This window comes from Beta vulgaris, chromosome 9 (genome assembly GCF_026745355.1).
Source record: "Beta vulgaris subsp. vulgaris cultivar EL10 chromosome 9, EL10.2, whole genome shotgun sequence".
Taxonomy (NCBI): domain Eukaryota; kingdom Viridiplantae; phylum Streptophyta; class Magnoliopsida; order Caryophyllales; family Amaranthaceae; genus Beta; species Beta vulgaris.
The window spans coordinates 50504415-50523855 of NC_079210.1; the positions used below are offsets into that span (position 1 = coordinate 50504415).

Sequence of the window (19441 nt, forward strand, 5' to 3'; positions counted from 1 at the left end):
CAAAATTAGGTAACATCTGATATTCTTACCTTTTTTTAAAAATTGGATTAAACTCGTATTTTGATACGAACGATTCTCTGGGTCAGTTTAGTTATCAAATATATTATTATTCATAACTTTTATGATTGATTTCATTTGCTTTTTATTGTCTAGTGCGAAAGTGAAAAATTAAACGTCATATCATGATAAGTTTTTTATAAAATAAAACTCTAATATATTGGAGATTAAAATAAAAAATTTAATAGAATTGAGAAATACTTTAATAAAGTGTTAGAGATTAAAAAGCTTATCTATATCTTTATATTTACATATAACTATAAAAACTTTATATATTTTATTTGAAACATCAAACATTGCAATTGTCGTGGATTGGGGATTAAGGGCCTGTTCTCTTCGGCATAAAACAGCTGAACTGAATTGAACTGAACTGAATTGAACTGAACTAAACTGAATTGAACTGAACTGATATGAATAGTGATATGTGAGAGTAAAAGTATTGTCAAGAGCTGAAATGAACTGAACTGAACTAATCTGAACTGAACTGAATTGAACTGAACTGAACTGAACTGAAAATAAGTTGGGGACAGGCCCTAAACCTCACATTTCATTTCAAAAGTTATGTGTTCAATTTAGTAAGTACACATTATTAATATTTTTAAATGAGATCATAAACATGTATTATAAGTTTGAGAAGAGTCTCACATGACACCATTCGTTTAATAGTAACGCCTTTTAACGTATCTGTGTAGATAAGGACCCTCTTTCCATTGGTACTAAAAATTGTACATATTCCAATTCGTTATAGAAGTATCGGATTGAAATCAGAATATCAAAAAAAATTAAAAATGTTAAAATCATCAAAGAGTATTTTTAAGTTCTTTTATCCTTTTAAATTGAAAAAAATAAGGAAAAAACCCTAAAAATTTTAGTAGTCAGAAGATGAAGATTTGCATGTGACACCATAGGTATTGCACAAAAACCATCCACGTACTTATAGATAGTATGATGAAATACCCATGCACAATTCTACTACTGACACGTCCTTAACCTCACCCAAAACTTTATATTTTATCACTCTTTATTTTATGTATTGTGGATAAACCAAAATACACATTATACTTTATAAATTAAAAACACTTTGATCTTGCAAATGCATTCGTCCTCACTTCAACTAAGTTCTACAAAAAAAGTTAGAGCCTAACTAATAAAAAGAAGAGAAGAAGAAGAAGAGATTAATAGAGGGGAAAAAAAATGCAGGTAATAACACCTGAAGAAAGTGATAATATGAGAGGAACAAAAGCACAAATGATGAAAAGAATAGGAGAAAGAAAAGTGAAAGATATAGTGGTAGAAAAGAGGAGGTTGGTGGAGGTGCCATACACAGCCACCCTAGCACACACCATGAACACCCTGGTGGCTAACCGAGTCGTGGCGGTGCCGGTAGCGGCACCGCCAGGACACTGGATTGGAGCTGGTGGGTCTATGATTATGGAGACTGATAAACAAACTGGGGCAGTAAGAAAGCATTACATAGGTATGGTTACTATGTTGGATATATTGGCTCATATTGCAGGGGATGATAGTGTTAATGGTGGAGAATCTACAAATGATGTTGATAACAAGTTATCTGTTCCGGTTTCCGCTATTATTGGTCATTGTCTTGAGGGTTTGAGCTTGTGGACTCTCAATCCTAATACTAGGTAGTATTCCTCCGTTTCTTTTTAATAGTTGCACCCCGTTTCTTTTTACAAAAATTTGTAAAAAGGCGGTTTAATTTTAATATAAAATTAAACCTAATTACTAAATGAATTAAACTAATCATCGAAAAAATTAACTTAATTACTATTGATTAATTTCCTTTTTGTTATTGGGTTTATTATTGTCTAATTTTAATTTAAAAGTAAACGGCTCCTTACAAGATAAATTATACTTTATAATATCTTTACAAGTCTGTTAATGTTTTGAAAATAATATTTATAAATTGTATTTTTAAAATTATAAAAATTGATATTCTAGAAGTATATATCAGAACGAATCGAATAGTGTTTATAAGAAATTTATTACTTCGTGTCTTATTAGTTGTAATATTTATTTATTTATATTTATTGATCTTTATAACAGTATTTTAATTATTAATAATTTTAATTATTAATTACTTGTAAAATTATATAATTAAATAATTTAAGAATATATATTGAAACGAACCTAACAATATTGAATATGATTTCATGATTCACGTACATCTGTCATAGTTTGCAAAGTTTGTCCACACAAATGTTGCAACTCATAGAGAACGGAGGAACTATATATCTAGCCTCTTATTTGTTTCTTGTCACTATGATTCATGGTAGCAAGTTTTGTTGACATACTCCCTCTAAATTATTAGACATTATATTAATAATATTGAACTATAATGTGATAACTAAAGTTTAAGACTTGTTTATACCTTTATTACACTAATAGGGCTATGTCTTTACTCATGAGCATCATTAGAAGTTGTCTTAAAGATTGCATTAGGAAGTTTGAGTAGGCTTTGTTGGGTAATTAAATAACACTTGCTATTTTTTTTTACATTGTTTATGTACATCGACTTTTAGCTTATTGACATGGACAAACAGCCAAAAAAGTAATTGATAAATATACTAAATATTTGCATCAAAAGAAATATATACGAAATATATTCATCTGGACGAAAAAATTTGGTTTTCCATTAAATGAAACTTGTGCAAATAACAGGAATTATTGTTAGCATTCTGAATTCTAAATAGCTAAATAGTCAACATAATCAAATTAATAACACTACTATGAGCTGGTCAAACAAGCCACCAAACTAATTAACTCTAAGGCCTGTTTTCTTCGTCATAAAACAGCTGAACTGAACTAAAATGAATTGAAATGAATAGTGATATGTGAGAGTAAAAGTATTGTCCTGAGTTGAGCTGAGCTGAGCTGAACTGAATTAAACTGAACTGAATTGAACTGAAAATAAGTTGGGGAGAATGGATCAAATCTCATCTATATTATTGTCCTTTGTAGCGCTCTCTATATATACATGTTAAAAAGACGTTGGATTGGATAAAAATGTCATATTATTGAGGTCCAAAATGATGCTAACCGAAACCATAGTGATTTTATCTTTTACAAGGAAGCACCTAAATGGTGAGATTTGCTTTTTCTTAAACTTCTTCAAGTAGTTTAGTTCTCCAATAATAATATATGCATGGCATGGTCATATTGTTGGCAACGTATATATGGCAGTCTCCTAGATTGCATGGAAGTCTTCAGCAAGGGAATTCACCGAGCAATGGTTCCATTAGACAGTCACATGGAGAACATATCAGGAGTTGAGCTCGTAGAGTCATCATCTTGCTACCGAATGTTAACACAAATGGATGTCATAAAATTCCTGAAAGCTCATGGCCATCAAGAGATGCGTGATGTATTGGCGCGCACCGTGAGGAGCACCGGGGCTGTTACTGACACTGTACTTGCTGTGTCTCAGCGCACGAGAGCGATTGATGCCATCAAGTGCTTGAGAAACGCTTCTCTTCAAGCCGTTCCCATTGTAGAAGCCTCTGAGATTCCATATGAAGGTCACAGCCAACTGATAAATGTAAGTTATAGAAACACTTGTTTTGTTTTGTGATTCGATTATAATGTATGCTAGTTGCTTCCGGTAAGTTTGTCATATGATTCTTCATAAATCATAATTTTTAGAAAGTCAATTATTTAACACTTGTTATGTGTTGAAATAATAGTTTTCCCTTGATAAATTAACATGTTCTATAGTGACTTTTATCTACATCTTATAAAGGTTTGTTTGGTAAATGGAAGTAATAGGTTGTGTACTGTCTGTTTGGTAAATGGAAGTAATAGATTGTGTATGATGAGTTCATATCTAATTTTAGAATGAAAATCTCATGTCGATGCCTGTAAAAATGGAACTTCATCTTCAAAAAATCTCATGTCGATGCCTGAAAAAACGAAACTTCATCTTCAAACATGTGATTTCTTCATGAATCTTTCGCTCAAATATGTGCTCCTGGACACTCATCAGCAAAGTTGTTGTTCGAAATGTAGGGATATGGCAGGAAGCTTGTGGGAACATTTTCTGCAACTGATTTAAGAGGATGCCCAGTTGATTTGATGCAATCCTGGCTATCGTTGAATGTGAGAGATTTCATGAGAAGAGTTTATGAAAACCCTTCTCACGGAGCTCCAGACTTGGTGAACTCCCCTAAGTTGCTTGTAACTTGTCATCTTGATTCGACCTTGTCGGAAGTTATCGACAAAGTAACTACCAAACATGTGCACCGCGTTTGGGTTGTCGACGAGTACCAATATGGTACACTCCTTGGGATCATCTCTCTTACAGACATAATCCGAGTTGTTAGAGCAGCTCTTATTTCAGGATCCTAGCTACCAAAATGGGTCCGAAGAGTTTGCTAACTGAGATTCTCTAAGGTTCACAATCGAGCAAGGTTTTTGTTCGGGTGTATGATGTAACCTTTAATGCTTTGTTGCGAATTAAAGGGAGTGCATCTATAATGTTTTCAGACTTAGGGTTTTTCTTTGTTCTTGTGTTTGAAGTAACTAGCTTTTTGGCTAAAGCTGGTTTGTTGTATGTAATGTTCATTGGTTTATCCTAGTTTCTGTTGAGTAATGTGTGTTTATGTATGAGTGCATGTGCTCAATACTCCTACCAAGAGCTTCTGTTGGCATTTGTAATTTGTTCGTAGGTATAATAACATGGTGTACTTGAGTTTTGGAGGGGTTCATATATGTTCAATTGTGCAATTTTCATTAGGCTTACAATTCTATAAAATCCCATAACAAGTAGTTCCATTTGTGGAGGTTTTAGTATTCTTTTTCCGATCATTATTCTAATACAAACCTTTTTGTACATGAATCCCTAGAAGACCTTGTCCATGAATGCCTATAATTAAAGGAAAGAAAACCTGGATCAAAGTAGCTCTCGACTCGAGCTCAACGAAACGCGATACAGATGACCTAATAAAAGCATACATTATTAATAAGATGCAGTAGGGTTAACCTAATCAGCCAAAATAAAGAGATGAAATGGAAGCACAAGATCCATGATGATGACCACTAAAGATGAAATATTGGTTCATACTGTTGATCTTATCCTATTAAAATCAAGGTTTTCATATCGTTACAACGAAAGATGTACGATAACATATCGTTCTTGACGAGTAGACAAAGACCAAAATTTGAGAACATTTGCTGCTTTTGCTTTTCCTACATTGTTTCCCATAAATATGTAGTCATGCCTTAACCCTTTCTCAAAATTTCTCATGTCAAGGTGAAGGGGAAACAATGGTAAGGAAAGCTTTTAACTAACATAAAAGTTCACCAACAATAAAGCAATGCAAGAACCTCGACTACAATATTGTTGACACCACACGATCTATATCTAAATGTAAGGGCTTTTTAAACATTAATTGAGTCAAGACCTTGCAAATGTTGTAGACGAGAGCCACCTGAGGTGTCATCTTAATGTCTCCTGGATTTCACTTCACTTTTAGATTGCATCATAGTTGAAAGCGTATTAACTTCGTACAATAATCCAACAGAGAACAAGAAGCTGCAACGATATTTCATTAGTCAACGCTTCAATTATAAGTAACTGCATCTATATATTCAAAAGTTCCATACATGAAAATTATCAAGCAGAAAAATGACTTCCCAGTAATTCACGAGTAAAAATATGCTAGAGATGCTATGAAAAACAGCACAACAACCATGGTAGAGAAAAATAATAGTTCGTGCATGTGAGAGCATTAGAAGACTAGAACTATGAGAAAAAGAGAGATGACGCAATATCATGTGTTGCTCCGATTGCTAGACTATGTGTACGGATTTATTGACAGCATGAAGGAATACGTAGAACAAGATTCATTATTCTTTGGCTTTGTAGTCAAATCAAATGATTGAAAAAAATGGCTCACGGAAACATCTGTTTCTTTTCTGGTTGTGCAGCTCCTGATTGTTGCATTTGGTTGTGCAGCACCAAATGTTTCAAGTTTTTCAACAGATATAAGAGCACTACATGTGGGCAGTTCTGATATCTTCTCCAATCCCAACCCAGAACACCCCCCCCCCCCCGGGGGGTAATAAACCAGCCTGAGGGAGAGGGTACTTTAGAAATTGCAATACTAGTCAGTTAGAAGTAGCTTGAGGGAGAAGGATAGAGTTCGTTCCAGGAATAAGAGAGAATATAGTTCAGAATAGTTATAGATAGAGGAGAGGAGAGAAAGAGACGATCATCCAAATATTGTATTATCATTTTTACTTATTGCTTAGCACAGTTTGGGAATGAGTCAAGCCACTCCAAAGCTTGATAACTATATTTAGAGTCTGAGCTTTCCGTTTTAATCAATCAAATTCTTCCATTGATTTCTGATATCAAATTCCAATTCATAACCTTCCGTCCTTCCCCTCTCCCTCAGGCCTAACGGGAATGAGCAACGGCGAAATGAAAAGAGAAAGTTCCCCTGGCTCCCTCATTGAGGAAGAAGGGTCGAACGGTTTGGGACTATGGGACGCAGGCTCCCGAAGAGGGAAGCCCAACGAATGTCAGATGCAAAGCCCCGCACCTCATTAAGATCATATTGGCATACTCTCCTAAAAAAAAAAGAGCAGACCCCATTGAAGACGAGAGTGAGGTACAACAAGGCCATTTCTGTCCACCACTCTTCTCATAAAGCCAAAACCACCACCCCAACAATGAGCTAGGAAACACATAGTTCGTTTTTTCCAGGCGGGTTTGAGGGATAAAGCAAGAAACACTTTGCTGAATTTTTTGAAAAGAAAGTGATGGGCTGTTTCATCGACACTAATGGTTCAATGGCCTTTATCGAGCTTGCCTTTCCACTTCTCTCCCTCATCTTTATCCAAAGCAAGGTTCACCACCTCTGTGTTTGTGGCAGCCTGCGACTCACACTATTCTCTTCCTAATCTACAAGATGAAAGTTAACCAATCATTTTTGATTTGTAAAAGTGTAGCGTAATTAACGGAACGAGAATAGGTCTGGCCCCACGGCAACACAATTGTCTACCTAATTTTGTTGAACTAGCCCAACCGCAAACCAGTTGCATGTAGCAATTCGCCTTTTTGGATTATAGGGGGTTTAGTGAATGGTAATATGAAATAGCAGCCAAAGTAAATTAGAAGGAGGATATGGGAGAAGTACAAAAAAAGACAAGGGAGAAGACAACAGTCTAAATAACGTGATGGCAAAATTGAAAGATGCCACCCAACCATTGGAATTCAAATATTTGGTCGTTAGTTCCTCTTGCGGGTTGAATTTGACCACTAAATGATTAAAAAAATAGACGGCTTCAATTTTTAAGCATTTGGATGACTCTCAGGCATGAGAGAGATATGTTGGAAGAAGAAGTGATGCAGATTTATACAATGGTGGCAGGTGGTGATGGAATTAGTTACCATGAGAAATAAGAGATATAAGAGAAAAAATAAAATAAAAAACTTCAAATAAGGCAATAATGTATGTCAAACACAAAACTGTCAACATGTCTTTCCTTTTTTTTCCTTTTTGTTGATGTGTAGGAAGGGGGGGGGGGGTATATCCATCTTTAGTGGTTTATGCTATATTGCTGAAAAAAATGTACCTAAAGGGGCTTGTGAAATTACCTTTCCTATCTCACTCTTTATACTTGTTTCTACTTTCTATGTATTACTTTAAGAATAATTAAAAACAAATTACATTCCCTCTTGTCCTTGTCCCCCAACTTCAAACTTCAAGAGCATGCTTGGAGAAAAAAGATGTCTATATATGAAGCCATATCACATGTATAATGAAGATCTACTGGTAAGAACCAAAGTACAAGACTATAATTTGCATACCATGTTGTGACACACACTCGATGGACAGTACTGGCCACAAGAAGAGCAACTACTTCAGCAAGTATAACTGCAAAAAGATAAGCATTACAAAGACTTAGTGGCACTTCTTAAAAAGCCCATGTCAAAAGTAACACACTTTTTTTTTTAATTGAGATTATCCCAATAAGAATAATACTTAACTTACTGGAATCGAATTATAGTCTTAAAAGCTACATGACCTATGTGCAGTGTGCACCCATCACAGTTTTATCTCAAATTTTGCATTTACTCAGGATAGACACAGTAACAAAAATACACTAATTCTTAATCATTTATTTTCCTTCTAGCATCTCTCTCCGACAGATTACTTTGTCATAAAATTCTAAATGCACAAAGCAGAATTCCAAGCATAACATTATTTCTACAAAGAATTGTTTGTTCAACTTAAACTAGCAGAAAACTACAAAAGAGAAATCGTATTTACCAGCACCCCACCCAGTTTTGATGCCAGACGACTCTTGAAAATTTCCAATGAACTGCATCACAAAGCAAGCAAACAAAAAGAATAAAGTTCCTAATCAAGCTGAAAACAAGCAACATACAAATCCAATTATCTCAAAGGGTCGCATCAGATGCCAAACTCACTACGAAGGAGAAAAGGAATAGTAGAGAACTAATAAACCCTCCAAGGATGGTGAATAACTCCGACGATGCTAACTTCCCTCTATAAATCACTTCAAGTGATAGAACCACAGTGAACAAAAGAAACGAGAGCAGCATAGAACTTCCTGTGCTCGCCATTGCTCTACATTTCGAGAGAAGAAATACATCAATTTAGGAACACATGATTAACATGATTAAGGGGAAAAAAACGACGACTGCAAAACAAATCAAAACAAAATGCAATATTTTTGATCAATCTCTATTATATAAGGGAACTATTGAGGACTTTGATGTCCATCCTTTTTCACAAATATACCCCTAACTACAAAAAAACTACAACACTAACAAATGCGAAGCAATTGCCACTCATCCTTCGACGTTGCACTATACGGCTAGTTATGATTTATGCCTACCTATAATTGGATAATAAGCAGGCCCGTCCCTGAGCGAGGGCAAGAGGAGCGGCCGCCCAGGGCCCAAGGATCACAACACTTGAAAACTTAATCTGATGATTTAATCAAGTGAACAATGGCATAAAAATATGCCCATCTACCAATTGTATCATAAATTTAGTTACCATTTAGTTCCATGAAACAACCAAACATGAATTAACAAGTTATACCCAGAAATTCGAATCATAAAAACATGAAATCACCAAGTATCTGAGATAAAGAAAAAATAGGTTGAATTCATGAAACAAACAATAACAACAGCATAAAAACAAACAATGGCATGAATAATCACATGAAGTAGATCTAAAAATCGTAATTTGACACCAAAATTCGCAACAATAACAAAAATCGTCTGAACAAGTAGATTAATCTAAGGAACAGAAGAAGAACCTGGAACCAGCTTCTGCAATTCGAGCACGAGGTAGAGGAGAGAGAATACGAAATTTCAGATTCAATTGTCTTGTGTGAGTGAAACCATAAATGTATGGACTATGGCGTTTTTTACTCTATGAAATTTCATGTGGAAAGTTTCTTTTACCCAAATGCTATGTTTAGTTCCCTCAAATTTTTCTCATTTAAACTTATTTTTTCTGATCTGATTTACGAGATCTTGTCTTTTATAAAATATTACTATTATATTATTACTTTGTAACTCATTATTATACAATACATTATGAGATCTTATTTATAGTATTACTATTATTATCATTTTATTTCTATCACAACTTTTACCTAACTTCTATTAATAATAATTAGGAAAAATTGACAAAAATAAGCCAACCTTTGCCCCATCTTTCACATTTAAGCCGTCCATTTGATAATCCAGAGTTAATACAACCTTATAATCATTTAAACAAATTTTAGGTTACATAACCTGTAACTTATTCTACAGGTTACAAATATTCTTAATTTTTTGTCTTTTTTCCCTTAAATTAATCTCTACCCTCTTTCTTCTCTCTCCTCCCTCTTTTATCTCCTCCTCCCATTTCTGTCATTCACTGGCACCACCACCACCACCACCACCACCACCACCAGTCCCCCTTTCTCCTCCACCAAAACCCTAACATCGTACCCCTTCTCTCTACTTTCTCTACCACCCTGTGCCATCTTCTTCATCTACTATCTTCTTCGGGGTTTGGGTATGGATTTGGGTTCTCGTTTTTGTGGTGGGTGGTTCGGGTGTGGATTGCGGCTGGGTTTCGGGATGGAGTGGGTTTGGGTGGCTTCGGGGATTTGGATGTCGTTTCTGGGTTTCGGGATTCGGGGTTGGGTGGGGTGTGTTTGGGTGGTTTCGAGGTGGAGAGAGAGGGAGTTAATGGGCTGGTGGTGGGGTGGGTTCGATTGTGGTGGAGGGTTTCGATTAGTGCTGGGGTTTGGTTATGGTTGTTGTGGTGGTTGTGAGAAGAGAAGAATAGGGGTGGGTCATGTGTGGTGTAACGATGGTGGAGGAGGGGGGCAGCAGGAAGAGGGAGGAGAGAGGTTGTGGTCATGGTGAGGGAGGAGAGAGAAAAATATAAGGGAAATTAAAAAATAAAATTAATCATAATTAATTATTATTAATCATAATTAACTTGTTGCAACCTGTGTTAGCAGGTAAACTTAAATCACTAACCTAAAATTGGCTTAAATGATTATAAGGTTGTATTAACTCTGGATTATCAAAAGGACGGCTTAAATGTGGAAGATGGGGCAAAGGTTGGCTTATTTTTGTCGATTTTTCCTAATAATTATTATCATTATTACCATTGTTATAATAACATTAACAATAATTATAATCATAATAATAATTATTATTACTAAATATAATTCTATAATCCAAGTCATTAATTTATAAGAGCACTTGTAAAATTATTGTCACCCATCTTTCGGTACTACAATTGAAAGATGTTTTAGAACCCTTAAAAAGAGATGGAAAATATTGTCAAACATGCCGAACATGAATGTCCCATATCAATTGGCTATTATTGTTTCTGCATTCACACTCCAAAATTTCATCCAATTGTATGAGTTGGATATACCGATTTCAATGATATGTTGACCAAGTAGAGCAGGTTGTGATATGTTTAATGACTTGCACAAGAAAGAAATGGATAGGGTGCAACTTCAAAGAGCTATAGAGATTTGGAATTCGATAGGAAGAGGTATACCAGATCTAAATTTATAATTTGTATCTCGCACTTAGCTTATTTTGAAATGTAATCCGAACTTAATAGTTTCGTTGTCATGAATTTGAGCTATTATATTTTATATATTTCTTATCTTTGCGCCAATCTCATGTTCTTAATACGTGGCTTTTAATTTTCTATTGTTTAATAATAACAAAATAACTTAAAATAATGATAACAATGACATTTATAATGATAACAACGAGATTAATAATAATTACCAATGTCAATAATTAATAAGTACAACAATAATAATAATCCTTTTGAACAAATGTACTAGTAAATAATAATATTAATAGTAATAATGAGTTTTTAAATATAAGCATGATTTGATCCGAACTTTTCTGATCTCACCTTCTTTGTTCATAATATGGTTGTAGTATTTCCAAATTGATCAACCCTAAACCGCAATGATACATATTAAAAGAGATTAAGAGCTAAAATATTCTTGAACGAGCTTTATGTAGTTAATCCCCTTTTTTATGCAAGAAACTCATAAGGAAGCAAGTAAAATTGGAGTAAAAACCAAGAACATGAAAAAGTGGGACATGATCATCGAAAAACATGACGGATTAAGTGAACAAATTGCAAATATACAACTTTTAAGATTATAAACTAGTTATTAGGCTCGGGCTATGCCCCGGGTAAAAAAAAATCATTTATTAATATTGTACTTTGATATGATAGTACTAAATACAACTTGGTATAGTGGTTAAAACTTTAGTTCATGAGCTTGAGGTCACGGGATCAAAACCTATACTATGCAATTTCTAATTTTTTTTATTGTACATTAATATATTAGTATAGATATAGATAGATGAAAATTGTTAGATTAAATACATATGATTAGAATAAGTTTGACTAATTTCAGTTTCATTATTTTGATGAAGTTATTTTAGTTTCACAATATATATTTTTAGATTGGTAAGAGGAAGTGCTCTATTGGATCGGAATCTCTCATAGGTTAACTCCGTCTAGCCATATTAGCAAGGTCCCTTGGAAGTAAGGGCACGGTAAGAGAATCCTATCCCTTAAGTGTCTTTAGTGGAGATTGATCCTACAACTTGTTGAGATACAAATCTTACCACTACACCAAGCACTATTTGGTATATATAGTTTCTCTAGATCTTTTAGTTATTGATATATTTCCGTTATATAAAAGTTTTATACTAATTGTTACACATCAATTTTTTTGATTATATGTTATTTCTATCTCTATCCCCATCACACGGATCTCTCTCATTACAATTCTGAATTTATCTTATCCCTTAATATATGTGTGTCTTCCATATCTATATAACAAACAATAAAGAACGCAATAAGTATCATATTTCGGTTTTTTCACCAAATAACCCTAAGAAATCAAAAAATTCACCATATATATACCCATGCCTTTTGAAAAACGTTCACCAGATACCCTTTTTCTAATTGTTGTTAGCTCACTCTTAGTTTATTTATCATTTTGCCATAATTTAATCCTAATCCTAACTCCTAATCCACTAACCCCCAATTAACCCCCTAAACCTAACATTAACCCTGATCCTAAACCCTAACCCACCCTCCCCTCCAGCCTAGCCCAAACCCCAACCCCTACCCCTCCTCCTCCCCTCCACCCCATCCCAGCGCCCCACCCCAGCCCAACCCCCTCCCCTCCACCGCCGCAGCCTCCCACCCCTGCCATCCCACCTCCGGCGCATCTCCCTGACAACACGTTGTTTGCTCCTACCATCACAGCACCACCGCTACTCCTGTTTTCCTCTATCTCTTGTGCTTTTCCTCGACCCACCCACCACCCCCAATTTATCTTTAATTTTATCATTATGAGTTCTAATTTTTGAATTTTTGCTTAATTTAGTTGCAGAACTTCAATTTAACTTTGTTTCTTTGGATTATAGTGAAAGAAATGGAGTTGTTGCTGCGTCGTTTTAGCTTCAAATGGGGTGCTGAAAATTTCCGGCGAGTTGAAGTAACCCCCCCACCCCTTCGAAGTACCCCCTCCCATGCTCCGCGTCTCCCTCTCGTCCTCGTGCGCCTCAAGCTCCAAATCTCGCGTCCCCCCCCCCCTTCGAATTTCGAACCTCAAGCTTCGGATTGCCTGTGTTGCGAAAACTCGTGCTTCGTGTGTGCTTGGGCTGGCAGATGGGAGAAGGGGAGGGGCTGGGATGACAGGGGGATGGGTGCTGAGCCGGTGGAGGGGAGGGGGTGGGGTGGGGGCTGGGCTGGCAGGGGGAAAGGTGATGCGTCGGTGGATGAGGGGGTTAGGGTTTAGATTTTAGAAGTAGAGTTTAAATTTTAAGGTTAGGGCTTAATGACGGCAAAATCATAAATGAAGCTAATGGTGAGTTATCAGTAGTTAGAAAAAGGACATCCGGTGAACGTTTTCGAAAACTCGGGGATATATGGTGAATATCTGTAATATTAAGGATATATGGTGAAATTTTTGATTTGTCGAGGTATTTGGTGAAAAAACCTTATTATCATACCCATGCATAAAATCTAAAAACAAACAAACATAAAACTGATTGTAAATTTGTACTATAATATCAATGACCATGTTTGGTAAATGACTTTTTCATTGGCTTTCGACTTTTTAATTTGGTCAAACACTCAAAAAAAGTACTTGGTTATTGAGTTTTTGGTTGGTTGAAAAACTAACATGTAAGGCAAAAGTAAAAAAAAGCTACCTGGAACAACTTTTCGGATTGACTTTTTACTTAATAACCCACAAACTCTCTAACAAACCGCCAACAACCACAATAATTTTTGCCAAACACTTTTACAAACAACCAATACTTCTAGCCAATCAAACAAACCAACTAAACTAATCAAAAGCCAACCGTCGATTGCCAAACAACCCCACTATACATAGTTCTAAGATTCCATGAAAAACACCATATACTACAATTTACAAGTGTAGCATCTCAGCATCCACCTGTGTCTGATGTCTAGTATAGTCACATATGGACTTTTCAATTACCACGATAACCCCACCCCAGTCTTTCCTTTCTACTACTACTATAATCTAACCCCCAAAACATCATCTATCCATCTATTTACAAATCTGACTTCCATTTCCACATTTCGTGTTCACATTTTCTGGTGCATATCTTTCAGATCTAATTTCTTTCGTCACTTCTTCAAATCGTCCCCACACCACAAACCCATTCAACAATAAAAACTCACACACATTCCACACAACAAATTATTCACTATACGACTAACATCATCAATTCCTTTCTTTTCCTTGGAAATCTCCGCCCATTCCCATACATACCCATTCCCTTTATATATACCCCCCATTACCCCCATTTAATCCACAATGTATGTCTCCAACTATATTTCAATCTCTATTAACACCGTCAAATTCAATGGACGGTGATTCTCCTCTTCGTTACCGGAAACCCAATTTCTATAATTCTTCTAACGGAAACGGTTACTGTTACGGTTACGATTACGATTACGGTTACGAAACAATGAACATGAAGGGAAAGAAATTGGGATTAAAAGGATTGATAGAAACAGCGTCGTTTATGAAATGGGGATTTGATGATGTAGTAGGAGTGGTGGTTAATCATCCATTACCTTGTTTTTTTATGGTGGCGTTGTTGTTTTTTATGGGTGTTGAGTATACTTTACGTATGATTCCTAGTGATTCTCCGCCATTGGATGTTGGATTTCTTGCTACACGGTGGCTTAATCGTGTGTTTTCATCTAGTCCTTATTTCAACACCTTATGCGCCGCTCTTAACACGGTATTACCTCTTTCTCTCTCCTCCTTTTAATGGTGATGATGATGAGATCTGTTCAAGAAGTTCTAAAAATGAACAAACATGTTATACCATGTCCTTTCTTTTTATTATTTCCTCCGTCCTTAAAATAAAATTGTTGTTTGCACAATCTTATCCACAAGATGTACAAAAGGATAGGAGTTAGTTCAAGTGGGTAGAACATTTTCCATTGGCCCCTCAGGGGTTCGATCCTTACTCCCAGCATTATGTTGGGGTATTTCTTTAACATGCTATGCATGCCTTATCAGCTAATGTGTGTTTCCTACAGCTAGTAGCCTTGTAGGGATTAGCTCTTTGGGCTAACTTAATTTCCTAATAATAATAAAAAAAAATCCACAAGAAGTACAATCTCTGTTATTTGGTATTAGTAAAAAAATATAAAAAGTTGATATTATGAATGTATTTGGTCAAAGTTTGTAAAATTTGACTCTCAAAATATATTATTATTGTCCATTTGACAATGTATTTGGTAATTTTTTATTTTTTTTAAAATAAATTAAGGAGAAACCTTAAGTTAGGGAAATAAAGGGATCCCAAAGATGAGAATCGATTTAATGACCTCCTGGAATCGTGAGGGAAGCTCTAACCACTAGGCTATCCCATACTCTTAATGTATTTGGTAAAATGCTAATTAGTGCTCCGGACATGCTGGATAAGGAACATAAATTTATACTTCAAAAGTGAAATATTTGTTCTCTCTCATTTAAACGTATTTTTTAGAGAAGTGTTTCACTTTATTTCATAATGGATAAAGAATAATACTCTCCCAAAGTGATTTTTATTTAAATGATTTTTATCTTAAAATAAGTTTCTTATCCAGCATTCGGAAGAAAACATGTTAGGAGGATGATATTTATTTTTGTCATATGCAAGAAAATGCAAATAGTCTTTTTGATATTGAAGGTTGTGATGAAATTAATGATTTATAAAAAGCTCTCTAGATAAGAGAGAGGATTAGGGTAACAGGACCGGATAAACATACTCATTAGTGACCTCAGAAATGATAAGGAGTTCATTAAGGTGCTAATATGGTTAGAGACTTAGAGTTGTTTGGCATGTATTTCAAATGGAATTTTAAATGCTCAATAGGACTTTTATTGAGAAGATAATTTGAGTAGTTTATGGGAATAAAGAGCTTAAATATTTCCTCCTTCAATCTTTGCAACTTATTCTACTAATCAATCAAATATGTTATCAGCATTAAACTTTAGTAGTTCCTCCATTTTAAAATAAATGAAACACTTCCCGTTTAGGTTGTTTCAAAATAAATGAAACGTTACTATATTTGGTACTTATTTATCTTATCATGACATGGGTCTCTCTTTTTCTTTCTTCCTATCTCTATCCTATCCTAAATCCTCGAGTCATTTAAAACAGAACGGAGGAAGTATATATATTTGAGCAAATTTTAAGTCGATGTTTGTTAATTTTGTGTCCACAAATGAACGAGTGACTAGCTTTAACTATTTAAACTTACATAGTACTTGGTATTTAAATTTGACAAAATATTGTTCTATTGGTATTTTAATCTAGCTAACGCCTAACAGGGTGTATTGATGTTTTTAAATTTTAAGTGATATAAATTTAGATCTGATGAAGTGGTCAAATAATGTAGAATGGAGGAAATTTTGCGCTCTTAGCTTGTGCATTTTGATAAGGGACTTGTGTTATTGCAATAACTAAGTGTGGAGATTTTGATTTCTTGAATTCGTATTTGCAAGATTTAATTCCATACTCAATCAAAGGATGTCCGGAAAGGCTGTAAATTCCTTACACAGAAGTCTGTTTACATCTACCATATGTTCATTGTGGCTGACTGGAGGAAGCATTAGACTTTTAGCCGAAAATGGAGTTGAAAGTTCTTCATCTTTCTTTTTCTTGTTTTTTCCCCCCTATGGAGGGGATGTTGAGGATTAGGTTTTAGGTGAATGTTTGTACTCAATATTTTGATGAGTTAATGAGTTGATTAATTGTGATGATTATGATAGGTGTTCGTGGGGATGCAAACAGCATACATATTGTGGGTTTTCCTGGTGGAAGGAAGAATGAGACCTGGCCTTGCTGCCTTGTTTATGTTCACTTGTAGAGGAATTCTTGGTTACTCCACTCAGTTACCTTTGCCTCAGGTATATTTCTTTTTCTTTTTGAACACTGTGTGTGCCCCTTTTGTCCTTTCTTTCTTCACCGGAACACCCCTAAATTAAATACATTTCCTAAATTGATACAGTATCTTTCATTAACAATACAATAGCACTTATGATTCACAGAATTGCCGAACCAAAATTTTTGGTAACCGAACCTAAATGTCGTTTTAGTTCGTTTAATCACTGATGAATACTTAGATATACGGGGATGGACAAGCATTACCTATTTACCTTAAACGTTAGCATGAGATCTTTTTCACAAAATCAGATTTATAGTTGTTACTATTGTTAGTATTTACACCAACCTACTATATGGGCTATAAGTATTCCAAATAAAGGCCGCATTTTTCTTGTTGTAGCATTCGATAACACCCCTCTTACAGCTGCTTTTGTTTTGTTTTGTTTTTGCTAGTGGTAGCATGTATTTACTAGCCTACTCTTTAAGAACCCCGCATTTTGGTAGTCTTCTATTGTTCTTTTCATTATTTATGGCAACTGGAGTTTCTGTTTAGTATATATTATTGAGTTAACAAAGAGGACATGTCACATATGACTCATTGAATGTTATCCTATCTACATCACCATACTTTACAACTTTCATTTCTTATTACTTAAAAGATGAAAAATAGTACAATTTTTTTGTGTGGTTGCTATTCAGATTCCTCTTCTTGTCAGTTGGCCATATTGGGACCATGAATTTGTAGTTTTCATTTATTTCTGTTATAGCTCAACGTGACCTACAATAGCAAGATGTTAAGCATCCAGTTGAACTGGCTTTTGGTTCTTCTGTGTAGTATCATTCTCTTTTATCACCATACATCTTTCATATCTCATACCAACAATATAATATCACAAATCTACAATAAACCGTGGATACAAAATTTATTGCTTCCACGTTCTCGACCCCTCATAGCATCTAAGGAGCCATTAGGCAAAATAGGCATTGACTATGTGTTTAAGACTGAAAATTTGAAAATGTGTGAAACTACGCCGATAGTACATCTTCTTGGCATGAAATCTAGTTAGTAGATTTGGTTTATTCAAAGGATCTAGATTTCCAAGGGTTTTTCAGTTGGTATAAACTAAATTTTATCGGCCTTCTTTGTCAGGATTTCGTGGGTTCGGGAGCGGACTTCCCCGTGGGAAATGTGTCATTCTTCTTGTTCTATTCCGGCCATGTGGCTAGTGCGGTGATTGGGTCTTTAGACATGAGACGCATGCAAAGAAGGGAGTTCGCATGGACATTTGATTTTCTGAATGTGTTGCAAATGGTTAGGTTGCTTGGAACAAGAGGTCACTACACAATTGATCTAGCCGTTGGTATTGGAGCTGGTTTCTTGTTCGACTCTCTTGCTGGCAAGTATGAGGAGAGCAGGAAAATCTACTCTCCATTAAGGTAGATGTTAAAAAAAAGGAGGAGGGGGGGGGGGGGTTTGGACTTAGGACTATGAAGCACGTCAACAGCCAAGACTTAGGTTTCTCCATTTACAAAACGTTTCCATGCCCAGAAAGCCAACGTTTTTGTGCTAATGAAGCCCTAGAATGGCTGGGACATGAGGTTTTCCATTTTAGAAAGCATTCATTTTTCTGTGCTACATAGGTCCAAGAGATGTATCATGTGTATGAATTAGTAAACATGGAGTTGTTGCTTGAATTCAGGTTATTTAGGATGAAAGCTTATATGTTAGGAAATCGGTGTTGTAGTTTGATTATTGCGGAACAGAAAATCAATGAAATAATGAAGGTGAGAAAACTATAAAGATGAACAAACAAATAACACAAGGATTTACGTGGTTCAGTCAAATTTGACCTACATCCACAGGTGGGGGATTAGAGCTTCTTCACTATAATGGAGAAAATCAGAGAGAATAATACAAGGAGTCCTAAATCTAGAGGCTAAATGTGTTTCATAAGTTGTGTTAATAATAATGAACACTAAGAGCCCTTTTATAATCATAAGGAACCCGTACAAACCCTAAAAGATAACCTAAAAACGAAAAAGATCCGAAAAACGCGTTCAGCGCCCAAAATCGCGCACCGCCCGATTGGGTCGGGCCAAAACCGCCCGATCGGGCCCGGGACAAAACTGCTTCGTCAGTTTTTCGTAAAACAGCCATAACTTTCTCGTTTCTTATCGAAATTGGGCATATGACCTATCGTTGGAAAGCTCTTTGAACAAGCTATCACCTCCAATTTGAATCACATCAAAATCATTTATAGATTGAGAGATATGTGCATTCAAAGTTAACCTTATGCCATTCACTAGATTTCAAGTCATATTTAACATTATACATGATTGAGTAATGGCTAACCTCAGAGGGTTTTTAATCACTTGTTGCTTCCTAATTTAACCATTGCAGTT

General features: G+C 35.3%; 3 protein-coding genes across 3 annotated transcripts; 2 read left to right on the top strand and 1 right to left on the bottom strand.

Moving 5' to 3' along the window:
* Positions 1 to 1104: 1104 nt before the first annotated feature.
* On the top strand, positions 1105 to 4782 carry LOC104904549 (SNF1-related protein kinase regulatory subunit gamma-like PV42a). Its single transcript, XM_010692827.3, has 3 exons — positions 1105 to 1700; positions 3259 to 3613; positions 4081 to 4782. The coding sequence occupies exons 1-3, from the start codon at positions 1252 to 1254 to the stop codon at positions 4417 to 4419; spliced, it is 1143 nt and encodes a 380-aa protein (XP_010691129.1). The 5' UTR covers positions 1105 to 1251; the 3' UTR covers positions 4420 to 4782.
* A 321-nt stretch (positions 4783 to 5103) lies between these two features.
* Positions 5104 to 9533, bottom strand: LOC104904551 (uncharacterized). Its single transcript, XM_010692828.4, has 5 exons — positions 9373 to 9533; positions 8513 to 8672; positions 8352 to 8403; positions 7889 to 7955; positions 5104 to 5605 (listed from the first exon to the last, which is right to left on the bottom strand). Exons 2-5 carry the CDS (start codon positions 8666 to 8668, stop codon positions 5515 to 5517), a joined length of 366 nt encoding a protein of 121 aa, XP_010691130.1. The 5' UTR covers positions 8669 to 8672; positions 9373 to 9533; the 3' UTR covers positions 5104 to 5514.
* A 4537-nt stretch (positions 9534 to 14070) lies between these two features.
* LOC104904552 (phosphatidylcholine:diacylglycerol cholinephosphotransferase 1) lies at positions 14071 to 18505 on the top strand. Its single transcript, XM_010692829.4, has 3 exons — positions 14071 to 14899; positions 16924 to 17061; positions 18189 to 18505. The coding sequence occupies exons 1-3, from the start codon at positions 14471 to 14473 to the stop codon at positions 18477 to 18479; spliced, it is 858 nt and encodes a 285-aa protein (XP_010691131.1). The 5' UTR covers positions 14071 to 14470; the 3' UTR covers positions 18480 to 18505.
* The last annotated feature ends 936 nt before the right edge of the window (positions 18506 to 19441 follow it).

Coding starts and splice junctions, on each gene's coding strand:
- LOC104904549 (XM_010692827.3), top strand. CDS start 1,252: ATGCAGGTAATAACACCTGAAGAAAGTGATAATATGAGAGGAACAAAA. Junction 1,701..3,258: donor ACTCTCAATCCTAATACTAG/GTAGTATTCCTC, acceptor TATATATGGCAG/TCTCCTAGATTGCATGGAAG. Junction 3,614..4,080: donor GTCACAGCCAACTGATAAAT/GTAAGTTATAGA, acceptor TTCGAAATGTAG/GGATATGGCAGGAAGCTTGT.
- LOC104904551 (XM_010692828.4), bottom strand. CDS start 8,668: ATGGCGAGCACAGGAAGTTCTATGCTGCTCTCGTTTCTTTTGTTCACT. Junction 7,956..8,351: donor CAAAACTGGGTGGGGTGCTG/GTAAATACGATT, acceptor ATCTTTTTGCAG/TTATACTTGCTGAAGTAGTT. Junction 5,606..7,888: donor CGAGTGTGTGTCACAACATG/GTATGCAAATTA, acceptor ATATCGTTGCAG/CTTCTTGTTCTCTGTTGGAT.
- LOC104904552 (XM_010692829.4), top strand. CDS start 14,471: ATGTCTCCAACTATATTTCAATCTCTATTAACACCGTCAAATTCAATG. Junction 14,900..16,923: donor TATGCGCCGCTCTTAACACG/GTATTACCTCTT, acceptor TGATTATGATAG/GTGTTCGTGGGGATGCAAAC. Junction 17,062..18,188: donor CTCAGTTACCTTTGCCTCAG/GTATATTTCTTT, acceptor CTTCTTTGTCAG/GATTTCGTGGGTTCGGGAGC.